General features: G+C 61.1%; 1 protein-coding gene across 1 annotated transcript; it reads right to left on the bottom strand.

Annotated features, from left to right (window-relative positions):
* Positions 1-13,283: 13,283 nt before the first annotated feature.
* Positions 13,284-18,821, bottom strand: LHX3 (LIM homeobox 3). Its single transcript, XM_068987891.1, has 6 exons — positions 18,728-18,821; positions 16,405-16,576; positions 15,611-15,813; positions 14,734-14,885; positions 14,451-14,622; positions 13,284-13,702 (listed from the first exon to the last, which is right to left on the bottom strand). The coding sequence occupies exons 1-6, from the start codon at positions 18,819-18,821 to the stop codon at positions 13,284-13,286; spliced, it is 1,212 nt and encodes a 403-aa protein (XP_068843992.1).
* Between the last annotated feature and the right edge of the window lie 1,607 nt (positions 18,822-20,428).

Here is a 20,428-nt window from a genome sequence, read left to right as displayed (position 1 = left end):
TATGGGGCTCAGCTGGGTGAGGAGCCCCTGGCCCACCCCGATCCCTCGGAGGTGGGGAAGGCAGAGGACACTTGAGGGGAACAGGGGACACCCTTTTTTTTAATTAATTTATTCTTTATTGAAAGATAATTGCTTTACAGAATTTTTCTGTTTTCTGTCACACCTCAGCACGAATCAGCCATAGGTAGACATCTCTCCCTTCCCTTGACCCTCACTCCCATCCCCCTCCCATCCCACCCCTCTGGGTTGACACAGAGCCAGACAGCAAATCCCCGTTGGCTCCCCATTTTCCATGTGGTAATGTAAGCTTCCCTGTCACTGTCTCCACGCATTGTGCCCTCTCCCCGCCCCCCCATGTCCATAGGTCTGATCGCTATGTCTGTCTCTCCACTGTTGCCCTGTACCTAGGTTCTCCAGTACCGTCCTCCTAGATTCCGTATGTATGCGTTAGAATACAGCATTTTTCTCTTTCTGAATCACCTCACTCTGTATAACAGGTTCCACGTGGCACCCTTGGTTTTAATTGTAACAAGGGATTCAAGACCCAGCTGCAGAGCTTTGCCCTGCTGTTTTAGGGTCTCTGAAGCTGTCCGACCGTCTGTCTAGCCACTTCCTCCCCGCACTCAGGCCTCACAAGGGTTGGCTCCCATGGACGCCAACCATTTGGGCCTCTCTGGTCCTGCCTGGGGTTCCAGTCCATTCTGCCTCGACCCCTGGCCCCTCAAGGCAGGCCCAGGTGGTTCCTCCTCCCTGCATGCCTTCGAGGACCCTGGGTGACATCGTACACCCAGCACCTCAAAGAACCCACTGTGCCCCATGCTGGGGAAAAGCATGCAAAGTCTGCAAAAGCCAGCCCTCACCCCGACCCCACCCTTATGAGGGGCGCATGGAGTCAGTGCTTACGTGCTGGGCCCCAGAAGGGTTGGGCTGACCCCACCTCTCCTCCTCCGACAGAAGTGGGTCCCCCTGGCTCTGGGGATGCTGAAAAGGCACGTCCTTGCTGTGCCCTTGCTGTGGGGTCACTGTGCGGAAGGATGTCACGCCCTCCCCCTTCCGCCCCCTCATATATCAAGCCCACCCTGCCCACATGCAGCTCTGGCCTCCACCACAGAAGGCACGCGATCTGCTTGGTTATTAGGGAGATAAATAATTTGAACTCTGGCCTTTTACCTTTTCCCCCAGCAGGCGGGCCGCCCCCACGCCCCTTGGGCGCCCAGCCTGGAGGAGCAATTTCATTAGGAGCCCTGGCAGCTGGCAGAGACCACCCTGCGAGGCCAGCAAGGAGAATTTCTTTATGGAGATGAGACATAGGAATATGAAAATTTAAGCCGGAGCGGATGTAATTTAACTTTGCATTATTTATCGGGGACACAAATCCTTTCTAATATTGGCGGATTTGGGAGGGCTGGGCAGGGCTGCTGGAGCCTTTGCGGAGAGAGGGGGCGGCCGGGAACCTGCTTCCCACTCCCTCTGCCTGTAACAAGGGGACAGAAGAGTCGAGGGCACTGGTGGGCAGGAGGTGAGGTTGCAGATGTCCACCCAGGCCAGGCGGCCAAAGCGGGGGCAGGGAGACCGGCACCAGATGGGGGAAGGTCAGAGGCCCCCGGAGGTGCCCGGGACCCAACCGGGCTCCCAGCTGACTCACTTCTCCCTGCCCTCAGGGTGAGCAGGGCCCTGAAGACACACATACACGTGCACACACTCACACACGTGTGTGCACATGCACACACAAGCGCACACATACACACATGCACACACGCACACACAGGCGCGCAGGCGTGCACAAACATAAACACATGCGCGCACGCACACACACGCACACACACACGTGCCCTTCCCAGCCCTGGAGGCCACAGGCCTGACATGCCAGAGTCCTCAGGGCGGGAAGCTACGCTCCAGGCCTCTCCTGAGTTTCTGGTGGGGCTCCCAGTCCCCGGCCCCCCATGGCTTGTAGACACCAGAACCATCTTTCCACTGGTCTCTCTATGTCCCCGGGTCCGAGGTTCCCTCATCTCCAAAGGACACTAGTCAGGGCCCACGCCATCTGCCTCCTCTCAACACGGTTGCGCCTGCAAAGACCCCATTTCTCAATACAGTTCCATTCACAGGTACTGAGGGTAAGAAGTGGCCCTCTGTTTGGGGGGCACATGATTCAGCCCACAGATGGTGGGAGGGGGGACATCTGCCACCTCACATACACAGGACACTCAGAGGAAGGAACAGCCCGAGTGTGAAGCTGGGCAACAAAAATTTGATTTATTCTGTGCTCTTGAATGCTTTTTTTTTTTCATAGAAAAGATGATTCGGTATAATTTGGTTCTTAAAATATTCAATTAACCAAAACTCCAGCTGTTTGCTAAGTTGTAAATTCAGTTTACAAACAGGATTCTATCATAGAGCTTAGTAAATTCTGAGAACAATGTTAAGGAACTTTTACAACTCTATGAAATTCCCTTAAACATTTAAACTCCACTCACAGCCTTAATATTTTATCTCCTTGTTCATAACTTTGGTTTTGGGACATAACAAAGAAAAATTCTCCAAGGCGTAAACCATCACGTATCTAAAAATCACAGCAGGGACTTCCCAGGTGGTCCTGAGGTTAAGACTGTGCTTTCAACGCAGGGGGCAAGGGTTCGATCACTGTGCAGGGAAATAAGATCCCATATGCTGTGCATCATGTGGCCAAAAATGAATAAATAAAATGAAGAAAAAATAAAAAACATAGTAAACTTAGAAACAGGGTGACTCATGTCTTCTTAGGTTTCCAACGCTGTTTACAAAGTCAGTAAGAGACTGATCTACAAGCCTGAATCCGTCATTTAATTAAACGTATCAGCTGGAATCACAAGCTGGTTGATGACTGATGGGCCAAGATTAAAACCAGGAAACAGCAAGCAGCAGATTCCTTGAAGCCCAATCGGGGAAGCAGTCCACATGGAATTCCGCATTTTCCTGGCTCGAAGCTGCTCCCTTCCTGAAGACACAGGTGGTGAGGCTGTGGGCTCCGCACTGGCCCCCCGTCTCTCGGCCACTGCCCTGGGTCTCTGTCCCCCTGTTCTGGACGGCCTCGGGATGGTGAAGCTGGACCCAGGACGGCAGGGAGCAGGAGGAAGGAGGCAGCTTCGTCCAGCCCCTTAAGGCTGCCTGGGCTCCCCCACCCCCACAGCTGCCCCCTGACCCCAACCTCGTGAACATTAACCCCTCTCATCTCATCGCCAGTGACTAGGGGAAGCCAGGAGACAGTTCCATTGAAAAAAACCCTTCAGAGTGTTTGTTAAAGGACATGACAGGAGGTGGGCCAGCCGGGCCTCATGGGGAGGGGGCTCCCATTGGCCTAGACCCTCGTGGGGCGCCTGCCCACCCACCGGCCACCTCCAGCCCACGCACAAAGCGCCAGATGGACAAGATGCACGGCCAGATGCAGGGGTGGACGGCGCAGGCCGGTGGGATGGGTGAGGGGCTACATGGGCCCCCAGACTCACTGGAGGCCCCAGCTCACCGGCCAGCAGGGAGGCCGTATGCCTGCATGTGTGGGCCGGAGGAGGGGCCGCGGGCCGGGAGCCGGCAGAGGAGAACTCCATGGGACTCAGGATGGCCCAGAGGTGGGGAAACATGGAAAGGTGAGGGCCTTCTCAGTGACGGCATCACACGAACGGGTGACCCGGAGGAGCAGCAGCAGCTCGGTCCTGGGCTGCCTCGCGGTTCTCCTGCACCCCCACCCCTCCTGGTTTGGACCCACCTCCTGCCTGCTCCCCAGCTGGTCCCCAGGGCGCCCCTTCCATCTTTGTGTCCTCCAGAGACCGTGGCTGAAAGCTGCCCAAACCCAACGTCTAACCCCAGATGCGAACCTCCTCTGACCGGGACGAGCCCACCCAGTTGCTCCCAGAGAGAGAAGCCTTGCTTCCTCTCAGCACCCACCCCCCCGCCAACTGAGATCATCCACAAGCCAACAATCACGTTCACCCACTTCCAGGCCCGAGCCACCACGATGGCACAACTCACAGTGTTACCTGCTCGTGCGGAGCACCCCGGAGCCTGTGAGAGCAGCAGCCCCAGGACTGAAGCTGGGGAAAGTCCGCAGGACCAAGCCAGTGACCCCCGGTGGGGGAGGAGAGAGCTGGGAGTGGGTGGGAGTCCCTAGATGGTGCTCAGAGCCCCATCAGAGACAAGAAGATTATATTAATAGCTGGGGATGGGAGTAGCCTTGGTATGGGAACCTTCTAGAAAAGGAGAGGAAGTCTGCATAGGGTTGGTCCCTCAGTCAGGAGGTGCCCCTGGAGAAGGAAGAGGCTGACCCTTCCCCGGTGGGTCCTGGACTCAGAGATGTACAGGGAGGGGCAGCCGTGCCAGTGTGGCCCTGCCAGCCTGGTGAGCGGCCCCCTCCTACCCAGACCGGACTCTGTCGATTCTGCCGGGAGCTGACACCCCCCCAGGAGCCCAGTACAAACAACGGGAGGGGCTTGATTGGCCAGTCAGACCTCAGACAAGACCACCAGCAGACACGTCTCAGAAAGGACACTTCATGGCCCAGGAAACGGCCAGGCTGTGACACCAAAGAGAAGAAGCAGGTCACGAAGCAGCTGCGTATGGTTGCGACACCCCCAGACACGCAGGCCACAGTGAAGAAAGTCTGGACGGAGCTATGCCAACACGGCATCTTCGGTTGGAGGAATTCAGGGCACCGGGAGGGTGGAGTGAGATTTTGTTTTTCTACTTTCGTCATATTTTGCAGGATGAGCACACACCACTTTCCTAAGCAGAGCATGAGCCATCGGCATTAGTTTGTAAGCCCAGGCAGTGGCCTCTGCCCTCTTGACCTAGGAGATGGGCCAGGAGGCCAGGGACCCCCAGGAGACCCCAGGGAAGACCCCAGAAGCTCTCACCAGCCGGCCGTCTTTCAGATCCCTGGAGGACCCCGGGCTAGGTGGTCCCCACAGGTGACATCATCTCTCCAGGCAGTCAGGTACCCCAGGCCCCCATATTTCACCTCCCTGCCAGCCAGCCACCCCCCACCCCAGCTCCGTTCTGAAGCCTGGTGTCACCTGAAGGTTGAGGGGAGAACTCCGCCCACCTCAGTTACGACCCGGCTCAGGCCGCAGCTCATAAAACTCCTCGCTTCCTGGACCCCTCAGCCCTGCCAGCGGTGTGTCCAGAGCCCACCCCCACCGGGCGTCCTTTTAACTAATAGGGCACTTTGTTTAATGAGGAGAGTTTGCATAAGAGGAACTTGCTAATTAAACTTTAAACCTTGTCATTCTAAAGATTAGCCAAGCTCTGAACAGAGAGCATTTGTCATGGAGAGAGGGAGCCCCCCTCCCTGCAAGAAAAAGCCAGCTGAGGGTCTTGCCTCAGCAGCTTCTGGCTGACCATCCAAGATGGAATATTCCGGAAGGTATAGGAAACTCCTGTCACAGGTCAGGAACGTCCGAGGTGGCGCTAGCGGTAAAGAACTCACCTACCGATGTAGGAGACCTGAGAGGTGCAGGTTTGATCCCTGGGTTGGGAAAATGATCCAGAGAAGGAAATGGCAACCCACTCCAGTATTCTTGCTTTGAGAATCCCATGGACAGAGGAGCCTGATGGGCTGCAGTCCACGGGGTTACAAGAGTCAGACATGGCTGAGGCAACTGAGCACGCATGCCCCAGGACGAGCCTGGCTTCCAAGGTCCCCCATGGAGGGAACGTGTTCCCCACACCCCACCCAGATGCCAGGCGCAATGAGGCTTGGGGCCCCGTCTGCAGGCTTAACACTGCAGCCACAGGTATTCGGGAGGAGTAAGTGTCATGTGAGGTGCCCGAGTAGCTGGAGGCTTGAGGACCCCTTCCCTCCCGTCACCCCTCCCTTCACCTGCCTGCAATCACCTGGGGACCTGTCCCCGCAGCTCAGAGCTGGCCGTGGCTGGCTGGCTGGCCGGCCTCCCCTGCCGTCCACAGTGCAGAAGCCCCAGCAGCCACTGCCAGCACTGGCCACTCACCCAGCCTGCAGCCAGCTTTGTTTCCCCAGCAAAGAAAGAGTGGGGCGGAGGCAGCATGTGAAGGGGATGTGTGTCACCAAGTCACGTATCACCCGGGAACTTCACAGGTCTTAACCTCTGACCTTTCTGGAGGTCAAACCAGGCTGGCGGTCAGGGCAGGCTGCCTTGGAGACACAACTGAGCCACTCCCTGAATGACCACCAGGCCTGGAAGGCCTCCCCCCAGCAGTGGGGTCTTCCACATCCTGCTCCGGTCCTGACAAGCCCTTTCCAGGATGGGGAGCTGGTCGTTAGCATCCATTCTCGTCGCCTGCTGGAAGCTGGTGACAGCAGGCCGCTGTCCTTAGCTGGGGAGCGTGCCCCTGCGGCCAGGCTGCTGTCTTGCAGGCGGGGTCCGGGGACGCAGGGCACAGACACACTGTCCCCCTGTCTCCGCAGCAGTGCTGAGGACCCTCTGTGTGCACCACACTGGAGGGGAGGGGGCAGAGGGGAGGGGCTCTGGGAGGCCCTTTGAGGGACCCGTCTGGGAAGAGGGAGCTCTTGAAGGGGTGGGAGCCTGATGCTGAGCCCAGGAGCCAGCTGGACGGGGAGGAGGACAGGGAGGGTGACAGGGAGGGGGGACGGGAGGGGGAGGGGGAGAAGGGTGGGGAGGGGGAGGGGCGGGGCGGGGAGGGGGGAGGGGGGGCTCTAATGTGGCCCCCCTTGCTCGATTTCCTGCTCTTCGTATTAGCTGTGAGCCAGCTCTGCCTGGGAAGGTGAGTGGGCACCCTTTGTATAACTAAAGTCTACAAGGTGCAGCCACCACCTGAGTCAAAGCACCTCCTCCTGCCCGAAGAGAAACCCCGGACCAGCCACGCCTTATCCCGCCCACTCCAGAGCCCCGAATCCACTTTCTGTCTCCATGGATTCACCTGCTCTGGACACTTGGTGGAGACTGAATTACACAGTGTGTGTGGCGTTTTGTGTCTGGCTGGGTCAGGAAGATCCCCAGGAGGAGGGATAGGCTACCCACTCCAGTATTCCTGGGCTTCCCTAGTGGCTCAGCTGGTAAGAGTCGGACACGACTGAGCGACTTTCACTTCACTCCTTCACGCAGCACGGCCTTTCTAACTTCCCGAGTTGTAGCGAGTCTGTGCCCCACCCCACGGTAGCGGTGGCCCACTGTTAGCATTCACGCACAGATGGATGGATGTTTGGGCTACTTCCGCCTTGTGGCTGCAGCGAACACGCTTGTACAGGTGCTTGTCTGAGTCCCTGTTTTCGGGTCCTTTGGGTTTGACCTAAGAGTGAAATGGCAGCATCACGTGGTGATTCAAGGTTTCCATCTCTGGATCCATCAAGCAGTTCTCCTCAGCTGCTCCGTGGACATTCCCACCAGCAGTGCCCGGGCCTCTGATCTCTCCCCTCCCAGCATCCTGACTGCGTGGAGCAGCATCTCCAGGGCTCTGATCCCTGTTTCCCTGGAGCCGGGACTGTGAGCGCCTCCTCCTGGGCGCGATGACCAGGATCACCGCTCTGACGGATGAGGACACAGGGCTTGCCGTGGTGCTGAGCAGGGACCACCAACGTGGGGCTGGGCCATGGCGTCCCTCCCGGCCCTCAGGTTCTAGTGTGAGAAGTGTGAAAGCAAGTGTTAGTCACCCAGCCGTGTCCGATTCTTTGCGATCTCACGGACTGTAGCCCGCCAGACTCCTCAGTCCATGGAATTCTCCAGGCAAGAGTACTGGAGTGGATAGCCATTCCCTTCTCCAGGAGATTTCCCAACCCAGGGATCGAACCCAGGTCTCCTGCATTGCAGGCAGATTCTTCACCGTCTGAGACAGCAGGGAAGCCACCAGATTCTTGGACGGGGTCCTGGTAGACAAGGACCTCCTCCAGCCATTCCTCACCCTGCCTGCCACCAGGGGGGCGGACACTGACAGGGAGCAGGGAAGATGGGCGTGAGCCAGCCCTGACTCCATCTGGCTTCCCCACCCCTCCATTCTCAAGCACAGGGGGACTTCCCTGGCAGTCTGGTCCAGTGGTTCAAGACTTCACCTTCCAGTGTAGGGGGTGTGAGTCCAATCCTTAGTCAGGAAGCTACACATGCCTCCTGGCCCCAAATAACAAAGCATAAAACTTGCTTTGGTTTTAAATCCCACTGACCTGGAGGCGGTGGTATCCACCGGACCCGAGGGTGCTGCACATATTCGGGACTGGGAACACAGAGCTTCAGGTTGTAAGAAATTCAATGAAGACTTTAAAAATGGTCCACATCAAAAAAAAAAAAAAAAAAAAAAGCATCCCAGGGCACCATAGGGCTTCCAGAACTTGAGAGGGAAGTGGGGTTCCCCTCACAGCAACCAGACCTACAAGGTAGGGTAACAGTCCTGGGGTGACCCTGTCCACGCCCTTGCCCCGGGGCAGGTCTGATCCAAGCCTGACCGAGGTGGGCATTTGACCTCTGGAACAGCAGACTGGGATCCCCCCATCTGACCTCGGTTCACACGTCTTTGCCCTCAGAGAATGTGGGTGCACAGGGGGCTGAGTGTGAGCTGTGTGGAGAGGGGGTGAAGGTGTGTGTGTACGAGTGTCTCTGGCGTGTGCATCCGTGCCCCACAGAGCTCTGTGTCCCAAGTGTGTGCGGCCCCCTGGGGTCTGGTGGGTACCACCACCTCCCGGTCAATGGGATTTGCCCTAAGAACAGTGCACTGGGCGCTTTAGTGGTGCCTGCTTCCGGCTTTGCCTTGGGAAGTGTCCTAGCAAACCCGGAGAGGAGGGTATACATGCTACTCCTCAGGCTCAGAAAGGTTGAGCAGCTCACCCATGGTCACACAGCTGCAGTGAGTAAGTAGAATGGAGGGGAGGGTCCCAGGTCCCTTGGCTGGAGCCTGTGTGCCCCACCAGGTCCTTAACCACAGGCATGGGGCTCAGGGAAGCCCTGGGCATCCTCATCCCGTGCCCCTCGTGCTCACCGGGACCTGACTCCAGCCCCAGCTCTGCAGGTGTGACCCCGGTGGGCACGTCCCACTGTCTGGACGGGCTTTTGGCAGCATGTGGAACTGAGGACTGTGTGAGCATCTGGGGGCTTAGGCCACTCCTCCAGGGATGGCCTCCGCACCCGCTGTGACACGCTCTCTCTCTCTCTCTCACACACACACACACACACACACACACACGCTCCCGTACATGCACACGTGTGTCTCCTTGACTCTGGAGTCTGCAGTTTCCATACTTCTCTCCCAGGTCTGGCCTTGGACTGCATTCCTGCGCTGGCCCCCGAGACAACTGCTTCTTAGGCTCCTATCTCTTTTCGAATGCTGAGGGGGGGACTCTGCTGGTCAGGAGGGAATATTTTTATGGTAAAAAATGAGCTGCGCTGCATCAGTGCCAGGGGGGTGGGAGCCGTCACCGCAGGTCACCTAGGCAGACTGATGAAAATTCTGCTTATGAAGTCGCTGCTCCCCCATTAATTAGGGGGGAGGGGGGCCCGCGTGCCACTGAGCACCTCGCCCACGGCCAAAAGCTTGTCAACACTTCCCACGAAGAATGAAAATGTAAATACCTTTCAGATTATTCAATGTCACCAAGGTATGGAAAAAGGTCGGAATGCTGGGTGTCATTTATCTCGTTGCAGATTTGAAGAGCTTTTTTCTATTAAATTTCTTAAAATTAATGTTTTATGTTGCTCAGAGTAATTTGAACAATTATGGGCTTAAAGAATTGATCATTACAGCCCCTGGGATTCAGAGCTCCAGACCGAGTCCTTTGAAAACCCACTGATTTATCGTTTTGCTGCTCAACCAGGCAATCTCCTGGGATTTGGGTCCCCAACCCCCTCCTGCCCCAGGTGGGGGCCAGTCCCCAAGACACACCGCCTGACCTGCCTGCGGAAGAGAAGCCAGTGGGCCCCCAGGTCTCCAGGAGAGGGGGGAGGGGGAGGAAGGGGTGTCCCTGATTCCAGAGCTTTCACCCGCCCTGAGCAAATTTTATATTTAAAAGGAAAGAAGTCCTTTTACACACTGGTCGAAGTTGTTTTTTATCATTCAGGTATTTACCTTTGATAATGTGCGCAATCGTCGGATGTAAAAATGAAAAGAATGTGATGACACGGCCAAGATGAATATTCCGCTTATGTTAAAATTTAAAGTTCTAAGTATTACGATACAGAGGTTACTGTTTTTCAAAAGTGAACAAGCCCCAGCCCCTCAGGAAACAAATGCTCTGGTGTGTCCCGCCTCCCCGCCAGGGTGCCTCCCGCCCCGAGCCCGCCTCCCGCCCCGGCTGGCCGCGTCTCGGAGGGAGTCAGGGGCGGACGCGGCGCCGCCCCCAGCTCCAGCCTCCGGAAGGCAGCCCCACCCAGCCCCCCGGCCCCGCCCCCAGACCCTGCGCCCACCCGCTTCCCAGGGCCCTGGCTGCCAGGAGCGGGTCGGGCGGGAAAACCCCTCGTGGGCGCGCCCCCCTGGCCTCTGAGCTGGGCGCCCATCGCCTGCATCCGCAGGGAGACAGGGCGTCGGGAGCCCACATCCTGCGCTAACTCCCACACGCCTCTAGACACCCCGCCCGGTTAACAGGGTCCATCGTGGGAAATAAGCCGTCGTGGTCTCCAGGTGACCCCCGCAGGGGCCCGTAAGATGGGCGTCCACTTTCCTCCGCGGACCCGCCCGAGGTCCTCCCGGCCTGAGATCGGCCCCGCTCGCCTCCTCACTGGGCCTCGGTTCGGGCTTTGCCCACCCCTCCATTCCAGGGTCACGTCCCCATACTGAGCTGGGCCAGTACCTGGGAGCCCGCGTGTGTCTGCCCGCGCGGGTCCGCGGGAAGGGGTTACCTGGGGGCAGGCGCTCCGCCCAAGTGAGGAGACAGACCCGCGAGGTGTGCATACGCCCGGCTGACCGCGAGCCCCACTCAGCTGAGCGCTCTCCCCGACAGGCCGGGCCGGGAAGAGGGGCGCGGCCCCGACGGGGTCCACTCTCCCCGGACCCCCACCAGGTCTGGGGTCTGAGGCCCCGTTGCCGCCCGGACGCGCCGCCAGCTGGGAGCCCGCTACCAGGCGGAGGCTCCCTCGGGCACACTTGGCACTTTATTAACCTGTCAGTGCCTGAAAGGTCCCAGGCGGCTTGGGGGAGGTCTCCAGGCTGGGGGTAGGGTTGGGGGGGGGGTGGCCCGCGGCGACTGGAGGATTTATACTCCCCTCGGGCTGCCCGAGGCGGCAGCGTCGGTCCCGCCTCCGCCAGGCCCCCTCCCCAAGCGCTGAATCCCATCCAGACAGGCTGCCTTCCTTCCCCTCGAGGGCGCCCCTTGCAGGAGAGAATCCAAAGTGGTCCCCTCGAGGGCCGCGACCCGCGTGCGGCTCGGCCACACTCCTGGGAGGCTGAGATCTCAGACCACCAACCCCCAGTCCAGCCTGGGACACCTTTCACTTCCAGCCACTAGGCCTCTGCTCACCGGCGGCTGACGCACCATCCACCCGCACTTCTGCTCAGCCAGGCTCTTCCCTGGGCACTCCCCTAGACTGAAGGGTGATGGGGACACTTCTCCCACTGATTCCCTGAATTTCCTCCCGAGGGCCTCCCCCATTCCTTGCCATTCTTCCTGGCAGCTGCCAGCAACATTCTTTGGGGGAGGGGAGGGCATGCTCTGGGTTCAGGGCAACAGCAGGTGCTGGTGAGGGAGCTGACCCTACTGGGGTGGGCGGGACTTGGGGGCGAGTGGCTTGACCAAAGCCCCTTGGGCTGCCTGGTGGTCGGGGAGGGTGGGGGACATCTCGGGAGCTCCCCTCCTCCTCGCCAGGTCACTTGCTCAGCTTCTCACAGCAAGTTAGCAGGTCACTGGGACTGGAATCCTAGTTGCAGAGCCCCTGGTGACCGCGTTCCTGAATCTCCAGACTAGTTGACTCCTGCAGCCCCCTCCCCCTGCTGAAGCCTGCTCCAAGTGGTGAGCAGTTTTGCCTGGTCCTGTCACCTGGCCACCCCAGCTCCCACCTCTCCCAGGGACAGAGTGGGAAGGCCCAGCCCCTCCACCCATGGTTGGACCGTCTGTTCTCCTAAGTCTCCGTCCAGTGCTCAGAAGCCTGGCGGATCTCAGGACAAAGGGGCCCCCTATCCACACCAGGTGTTGTCCCTGGCAAGAAGCCAACAGCTACTCCAACGGGGCTTCCAGCTTTCAGAGATCCATCCTCATCCCCAACGCCCTCTCCTCCCCCAACCCTGAGCCTCACTGAACATACAGGCCTTCCAACGACTGTAACTGACGAATTTATTGAAGTCTGGGAGAGACCCGATGGTCAGGGAATAAATAAAAGACAGGGGAACGTCACAGCAACAACAGGTAGCTGGGGAGGCAGGCTTGAGGAATAACTTGAATCCACACGCGGCCAGCATGTGTGTCCGTGGTGGCCAGCGGCAGAAGCATCTGGCAGGGAGGCAGCTGGGAGGAGCCCCCGCCCCGCCCTTCCTTTGCCTGTGGGGCGTCCAGTCCATGGGCAGTCGGAGCCCACAGGGAGAACGGGAGCTGGGGGATGTTTGGCAATGGAAATAGCTGGGCTGGGCTTGGCCTGAGCTCTGAGGGCAGCTGTGACAGGTCAGGGGGAGGGGGTGCAGGGATGAAAACCTAGTCTGGACTGGAGGAAGCTCCTTAAGGGTTCCAAGAGTCCGCCTCCACCCCCAGGGTAGTGGGGTCCAGAAGGATCAAAAGATCTAGACCCGATGGCCCCAGGGGAGGGGTGGGGAGGGTCCCGGGGAAGACAGGAATTGGTGGCAGGGAGGCCCCTAGAGGGAACAGGAAGTTTGCAGGTGTGGCCTCCCCGAAGCCGCCTCCTGCCTGGACTGACAGCCTGATCTCTGACTTAAAGAAACGGTTGGCGGGGGGAGGGTGGAGCAGGGGGCTAGAGAATTCAGATATATAGAACCTGGGAAACAAAAGCACAATTAGTATTATTTTTAATTTTAGAAATTAAAGCATCTTCCAGCCTGAGGGCTGTGCTGGTCTGGGCAGAGGCCCCTGAGGGAAGCAAAGGCCTAGCCCCCCCAGGGTGACATTTCCTGTGGGGAAACAGCGGCAAGCAGTCGGTTAATTGGTCGATAAAGGGAAAAATCTGCTTACAAAACAAGGCTTGCTGAGAGGCCCCCAGTTTGAGCAGCAGCAGCCTCTCAGAACCGTACTGGGAGAGTCCCTCTGCCTGGGTGGGAGGGGCACTCCCAGAAATGAGCCCTCCGGAGTCTGCAACCTGTTCCCCGCGGCACCGCGTCCTGCAGAAATCCGTGCTTCAGGCAGGAGAGCTGCTACCAAGACTCCTCACGCCCGAGGCTCGAGGGCACGGGGACTCAAGTCAGAATTGAGCGTGGTCCACCTCGTCCAACCAGGAGGCAGGGCTGGCAGGGAAGTCGGGGTAGCCCCCGCTGCTCCCGGTGGAAAGGTCGGAGCTGGGTCCGTTCCCTGCCAGCACTCTCATGGGTGGGGGCCCACCTGGGGCTCCCGTGGGCACGAGCCCCAAGCCGGCATCAGGATACACCAAGCTGGAGAGGAGGGGCTGGGGGCCAGAGAGGCTCTGCAGGGCGGCAGGCGAGGGGGGGACGCCGTAGGGGCTGCCGGGGCGCAGCTCTCTGTACTGCTCTGGGCTGGCCAGGCCTCCATGCTCCAGCGGGAAACTGCCCGGGGCCCCCGAGGGCCGGCCCAAGGCCGGGGCAGGCTCTCCCAGGCTACCGTAGAGGCCACTGGCGGGGCCCATGTCGGCCATGGCTGGCTCGTCTGCAGTGGAAGCAGAGGGCGATGCTTAGTACCCACCTGCTGCCACCTCTGGTCCCCCTCAGTGCCCCCTTAAGGCGCAGTGTGCCACACCAGGACGGGTCAGCCCACATCTCTCACCCTTTCACCCCTGAGTTTGTTCAGCTCCATCCCACCTGATTCCTATGGAACTGTGTGCTGGGATCAGGGCCAAGAACTGTCCAGTCGGCACCCAGAGATCCAGTATGATCCCAAGGCTGCCCAATTTTGTAGACAAGTTAATTGAGGCTCAGAGAGGCTAGGTGAGTAGCCTAAGGTCACAATGCCGCCAAACAATCTCCTAAACAAACCCTCTGAGGATGGACATTAAGAGCTGGCTGGAGGCGGGGTGGGGGGGAACTCCTTGCTTTGGTAAAAGGAGATAATTGGGTTCCAGAGATGAGGGTGGACCCTCCTCCAACTCTAAGCAGTTAGGACCTTTCATCACCCAAGACTGATGCTGCCTTCCTAAAAAATCACTGTTAAGTACCAAGTGCCCTGGGTGGGGGCGGGGGGGGGATGGTCAGACCCTCCCTCCAGGACAAAGCCTGCCAAGGGACACGCGCAGGCCACAGGGTTTCGGTCCCCCTCCAGAAGAAGGGCAATGGTCCTGAGTGGCCAAACCACAGGGCTTGGGGATGGGCGCCAGGGTCTATAGAGACGGGGACCAGGACATTGATTCCCAGGCTCCAGCAGTCAATCAGCCCAACGCTCTTCCCGACTCCGCCTGTACCGGTGAAGGAGACCTCCGCGTCGCTGTCCTGCCCCTCCTCCTGGACGCTGTCCTTGTCAGACTTAGAGCCGCCTCGGGCGCGCTTCATGTTTCGGAAATACTGGCCCCAGCGCTGCCGGCCCGCGTCCTTCTTGAGCCTCTTTTCCTTGGCCCGGCGATTCTGGAACCACACCTGGGGGCGGGGAGCGCGGTAGGGGCCGATGAGTGGCCGCCGCTCTGGGACCCGGGGTGGCCCTTGTTTGCCAGTGGGTCGCAGGGCGCGCGGGGGCGCCGGGGCGCTGACCTGCACGACGCGCATGTCTAGGCCGGTCTCGGAGGAGAGCTGCTCCCGCACGTGGCGCGCGGGCTTCGGCGAGGTGTTGTAGGCGCTCTTCAGAGTCTCCAGCTGCTTGGCTGTGATAGTCGTGCGCGGCCTCTTGGCCGTGGCCTCGGCCTCTGCACCGCGGGGGAGGCGTGAGGCTGGGCCTGCTCGGCGCTCCCACCTCCCTCGGGGCGCGCGCACGTCGGGGCCAGAGGTGCCGCCGCCGCCGCTGCGACCGCCCGCCTCGCCGCCTCAGCGGGGAGGCCAGAGGGTTTTGCGGGACGCGGGTACCCGGAACGATGGAGGAAACGCGCTGGGCGGTGCCACGGCCCAGCCAGGGGCGGCCCCGCGGCGGCCTTCTTTAGGGACCCAGCCGCCCTGGATCCGGGCGCAGGCGCCTCCAGCCTCGGCCCCCCACAGACAAGCGCTGCACCACCCCCCCAACCCTCCCTCGCTCCTCTTTGTTCTAAGGGTGTGGGTAGGGTCGGATCTTCACGGTCAAGGATTTAGGGCGATAATTCAGACCCGCAGAGCTAATCCACGTAATTCAGGCCAATCTCCCTACGCCCGGGAGGGAGGCGGCTGCTAAAACCCCAGACCCGGCTTTCCCAGACTGGGTGTGCTAACTGTCCCCTCCATCCCGGGCTCCCGGACCTGGAGGCAGGGGCGCCCCCAACACCCCCGCCCAGAGTGACGCTTAAGTTCTCGCCGCTTAGTGAGCGCTTCGCCGGGGACGCTGGAGGGAAGGATCCCTCCACACCCGACCCGGACGGGCCTTAACCCCGCTTTGCAGGAGAGGAAAGCGGAGGGTGGGCCGTGCTCAGGCCGAGCCCCGTGACCGTCGCCCTCTCCCACTGACCTCGCTGCTTGGCTGTCTCGTAGTCTGCCTTGCACACGAGCCGGCTGTCCTCCATGAGATAGAACTCGTCGCCCGTGGCCAGCTGCCGCTTGCACACGACGCAGGCGAAGCAGTGCAGGTGGTACACGAAGTCCTGGGCGCGGCGCACCACCTGCGTGGGCGGGATGCCCAGCTGGCACGCAGCGCACTTGGTCCCGAAACGCCTGCGGGACGCACAGGGCGCGGCTCAGAGCGGCCGCCGCTCCTTCGCCCGGAGCGGGTCGGAGAACCGCTAAGGCGGTGCGGGGCAGGGCGGTTCCTGGAGGACGGCTTCCCCGGCCCTGCCCCTGGTCGCAGAGACTACCTGCAGGGACTACCGAGAAGGGGATCCGGATGCTCTGGGGCACACAGCTGTCCTCTGTGCCCGGATGGGGGAAGTGAATTCGGAAGGGCAGGGCCCTGGCCACCGGGGCCGACCTGCAAACCCATGAGTCCTCTGCCGGGTAGGAGCCCCATCCCCACCATTGAGCACGAATATGAGACCAACACGAAGAGGGAGCACGTCCAATAGAGGCTTACAAACTTGGGGTTATCATTTTAACGACGGCTTCAATGGTTCACAAAATTAATTACTTTAAAAGACTGTTAGTGGGCCAGCCCAGCCGCCAACAGAGAGGCCCCGGGGGTGCCCTGTTTGGGGAACAGGAGGGGTGTGGAGATGGGGGGTTTCAGGGCTCCAGACTTGGTTACGGTGAAGGCCCTGGGGGGCCCCCTGGGTGCGCCACCCGTCCCTCCCAGGCAGCTGGCAGGCTCACTTGAAGAAGTCGTCCTTGCAGTACACGCTCTCCCCACGGCTAAAGCAGCGCTCGGCCAGCGGCGCGTGGCAGTCGCTGCACTTGAGGCACTTGCTGTGCCAGTGGCGGTCCAGAGCCTTGAGGATGAAGCGGTCCAGGATGTGCTGGTCGCAGCCGGCACACAGCGGGATCTCTGCAGGCGGGGAGGAGCCACCGCGCTCAGGGCCGCCGCACAGAGTCGAGGCCTCCCCATCGCACCCAGCTCCCAGGACCGGGCTGCCAGGAGGCCCCCTTCCCGGCACACCCTCGTCCCTGGCTGGTTTGAGTGGCCACCCAGCTCCCTGAGTTCAGGGAAAGTGTGGCTCGGAAGTCCGTGCCTGGCCCACAGCGGGAATCCAGGACAACTGAAGCTAGGCTTAGAAACATGCCCGGGGCAGATACCCTCAACTGCAAAACGTTTCCAGCGCACGAAGGACGAACTTTGAGCTCAAATGAAACCCTCGCCCCCGGGGGCTGTCTCAGAGGCTGGGCTGGAAACCAGGTCCTTACCATCACCAGAGGCCCGGACCACCCAATGGCCCTCTTTCCTCGCACAGTCAGGCGCCATGGTAGCCCGAGACTTGCGGCAGGTGTGGCTGCCCAGCCCCGTGGCCCTGTCCCCAGGCTACCAAAATGAATACTGATGCCCTGCCTGTCTTTGGGTGGCCCCGGGGGGTACTTGTGCATAGACTGGATGTATGGACGCTCTGTCCTCTTGCTCAAACATGGATGCCTGAGCACACACAGTAGGCATTTTGCCTTCCCCATAGAGACACTTGGGTTCTGCTCCCCTGGGACTGCAGGCCTCAGGGGGAACCAGGCTGGGAAAATGCAGGGCCTGCCTTTGAGAGCCACAGGTCCATGGGGGTGCTTTGCAGGGCGTTCAGGGCGTGAGGACTACCTGTTAATTTAGAAAAGGTCTCCCGAGGGCAGAGAGCCTCGAGCAGGAGCTGGAACCTACTCAAATATATCACCACCTCAGCACACTCACCTCGCTGACAGTGGAGCCCCTCCGGCCCCAGGCCGGCCTGGCAGCCGGCGAAAGGGCCAGCGAGGGACCTTCTTTTGCTCCATGCTGAGAGAAACGGAATCAACCTCCCTCCTACAGCCCTGGGCACCACGAAGGACGGGGTCCCGCGTCGGGCAAAACCGCGGCCCTGGGTGCGGAGCCTGAGGATCTGCTGCCTGCCCTGGCCCTCCAACCCCGGGGGGCAATGGCAGGGCGGCGGGCGAGGACACCCGCTTAGAGCTGGTCGCTGGACAGGCCCGCGCGGCGCGGATTCAGCACCGCGGCCCGGACAGCTCCTGGAGCGCGCTACCCGCGGAGCCCCGCGTCGGGCAAAATCCTCTCCCGCCGCGCCCCTCGCGCTCTCGCGAAGCCCTGGCGACCCGGGCCTTACGCTGCATGGCGACTCCAGCCGTGGCGGGGTCTCCTACCCTCGGCGCTGGCGGGCCCAGCACAGCCTTGCGCTTGCCTGCCGGCCCGATCCCCTCCGGCTCTCTTGAGACGTTTCACGCAGAGCCCGAGCCCCTCCCTTCCTGTCTCTCCGCCCTCCCACCCCTTCCTCCCAGCTCCCGTGGCCACCCCTCCCAGGAACCGTCGGAAAATAAATAAATAAAGAAGTAGGAGACGGAGGAGACCCCCACAGCCTGGATGTAACCCCTTTCCCACCTGCTTCCACCCCGCCACTGCCCACCCTTCCAGGGCCAGCTCCATCCCATCCTGTGGGTCCCGCCTGCTTGGAAGCTCGTGGAGGACCATCCCAGTTCACGGGGAAGCCAAGGCGCTGGGGGTTTTCCTGCAAGAGGACCAGCCCTGCCAATGGAGCAGGTGCCTGTGAGTGCAGACACCAGGACTCTAGCTAAGGGAGTTCAGCCACCGGGGTCCAGCTCCATGCTGGCCCTTGTGTCTGACTTCGCCCGGAAAGTGTGGCGCGTCTGGGTGCAGGCAGCCTTCACGGAGATTCTCCTACCCCATCGACACTGGGACACACGTTTGCTCTCTGCACACTCTCCCTAAAGGAAGAGTATTTTCCAAACCAGTCCTGGGACCCAGAGGGCCCCCAGCCTGGGCGGCACCAGCGCCGCGACGAAACGCCCGACGACACAGCTCCAGGGGCCCAGAGGCGAGCCCGCTGCTGGGATGCTCAGGTAGGGACGCGCCGTGCTGGGGCCCTCGCACCCATTCCCGCCCGCGCACCCTGGCTCCCGCCGCCTCCGTGGCCGGGCTGGGAAGGGAGCGAGGGCCCCTGAGTCTCCACGGGGTCCGCCCTCCCGGGCGCAGCTGCTCGGCCAGGGCACCCACCTCGGCGCAGGTCTTCTCTCCGCGCCAGCAGCGCCAGCAGCAGGTCGCCGCCCGCCGACTCCCGGCCCGGGACCAGCTCCCCGCGCGCCTCCATGGGTCCCGCCGCCCGCCGCAGAGCCTCTCCGGTCCTGAACTTTCCGAGGGCTCGGCGAGACCACGGCCTCAATGGCCCGGGGCCGGCGTCTGCACGACTCCCGGCGCTGCTGGGCGCTGCGCCCGCGGGCCGCCCAGGGGCCCGGAGCCTCGGGCCGCGCGGAGGCGGAGCGGCGGGGGGGCGGGGCCGCGGGGCGGGGCGGGGCCGGGGTCTCGGAGACGCGCCGCTGGCGTCCGCGGACTCTGCGCGCCTTTGCCGGGAGAACTGCGGTGCGGGGAAACCGCCCCGAGTGCCCGGCCCAGGGATTAGGACGGGCAGGGGAGGAGCCGTGTCAGCGCTGCCCGAGAGCGCTTGACCAGGCCCCGAAGCTTCCTGCCCCGGCGCCGGCTCAGGGCTGAGGCCTGGGTTCCGGCGCGAAAGCCCGAGGGTAGCCTGCCGGTCAGGGAGGGAGCTGGATCCTACCGCCGCTGAGGCTCGGGGCCGAGAGGTTCCGAGCTGGGAGGCTTGGTCACAGTGCCTGGTGGCACGTGCGAGACCCAAGACCCAGAGAGGGTGAGTGTGGCGCCCACTGGCTCACAGGGAAGCCGCCAGGAGCGGACCCGACCTCAGACCTTCCTGCTCTGAGCAGCTTCTAGGACCCATCCTGGGCACTGCAGCCCAGGAGTGGGAGCGGGGAAGCAAGGGGAGTCTCCGGAGGGAACCCAGTGTCCTCGGCTTGGACTCCACGATGCAGCCAAGACTCCAGGTCAGGAGGGACGGAGCTGGGAATGCCGGGATCTACTCTCTTCCTTCCACACCCTCTAGCACGGGAGGAAGCCCTGGCTCCCGTTTCCCCATATTCTGCCCTCCTCCCCCAGTCCAAATAGGTGAGCTTGCAGGAACCCACCACCCTAGCACGTAAAGACACACCTACCCCGGAGGGTGCCCATCACAGTCCAGGCCAACCCCCAGCGTCACCCACAGTCAGCCCACAGCACTGTGGGTCCTGGCAGTTCAGAGCATGGCAGGAGCAGGGGGGCCTCCAGAAAGTGCTGGGGGACTAGGGCTTGGTACCATCCTCCAGGAGGTTCCACCTGGGAGCCCTCAGTGATGCCCCATAGTCACCCTGCCTCTGCTTGGCCTCCGGTGGCCTGGTCTGTACACTTAACTGGCAGGCCAGTGTGGAAGGACCTGGGTAGGAGAAACACAGTCCCCTCTGAGCTCTGAGCAGACCCCACATCTCAGTTTGAGCAAAAGCCCCATGCAGGCAAAGTTAAGGTGCCCCTTCACTTTGTGCTCCGTTTGTTCCCCAGGACAAGACAAGGGCGTCCAGGCCAGGGAGCTGAGCGGGTGTTGGGTGCATAGGGGTGTCGTCCGTTGAGTGTCAGCTGCTGTGGAAGCCTGCCTGAGAGGGGCCATGTGTGGTCTGACTGGGGAAGGGGTGGGCGGGCCTATGCACTCGGCATCTGGCCGACTGGCCAACAATGCCTCCATTATTTCCCAACGTCCTTGTGACCGAATGGCCCTTGGGGAGTGCAGTTCAGGCAGGAGACCCGACCCAGGGCTCTCGGCACTGTGCAGTTGGGCCGGCTAGGAGGGGCAGGACTGGGCTGTGTGGGAGCTGAGAA

The sequence above is a fragment of the Capricornis sumatraensis genome, chromosome 1 (genome assembly GCF_032405125.1).
Source record: "Capricornis sumatraensis isolate serow.1 chromosome 1, serow.2, whole genome shotgun sequence".
Classification (NCBI taxonomy): Eukaryota; Metazoa; Chordata; class Mammalia; order Artiodactyla; family Bovidae; genus Capricornis; species Capricornis sumatraensis.
This window is presented reverse-complemented; position numbering and strand designations above follow the sequence as displayed.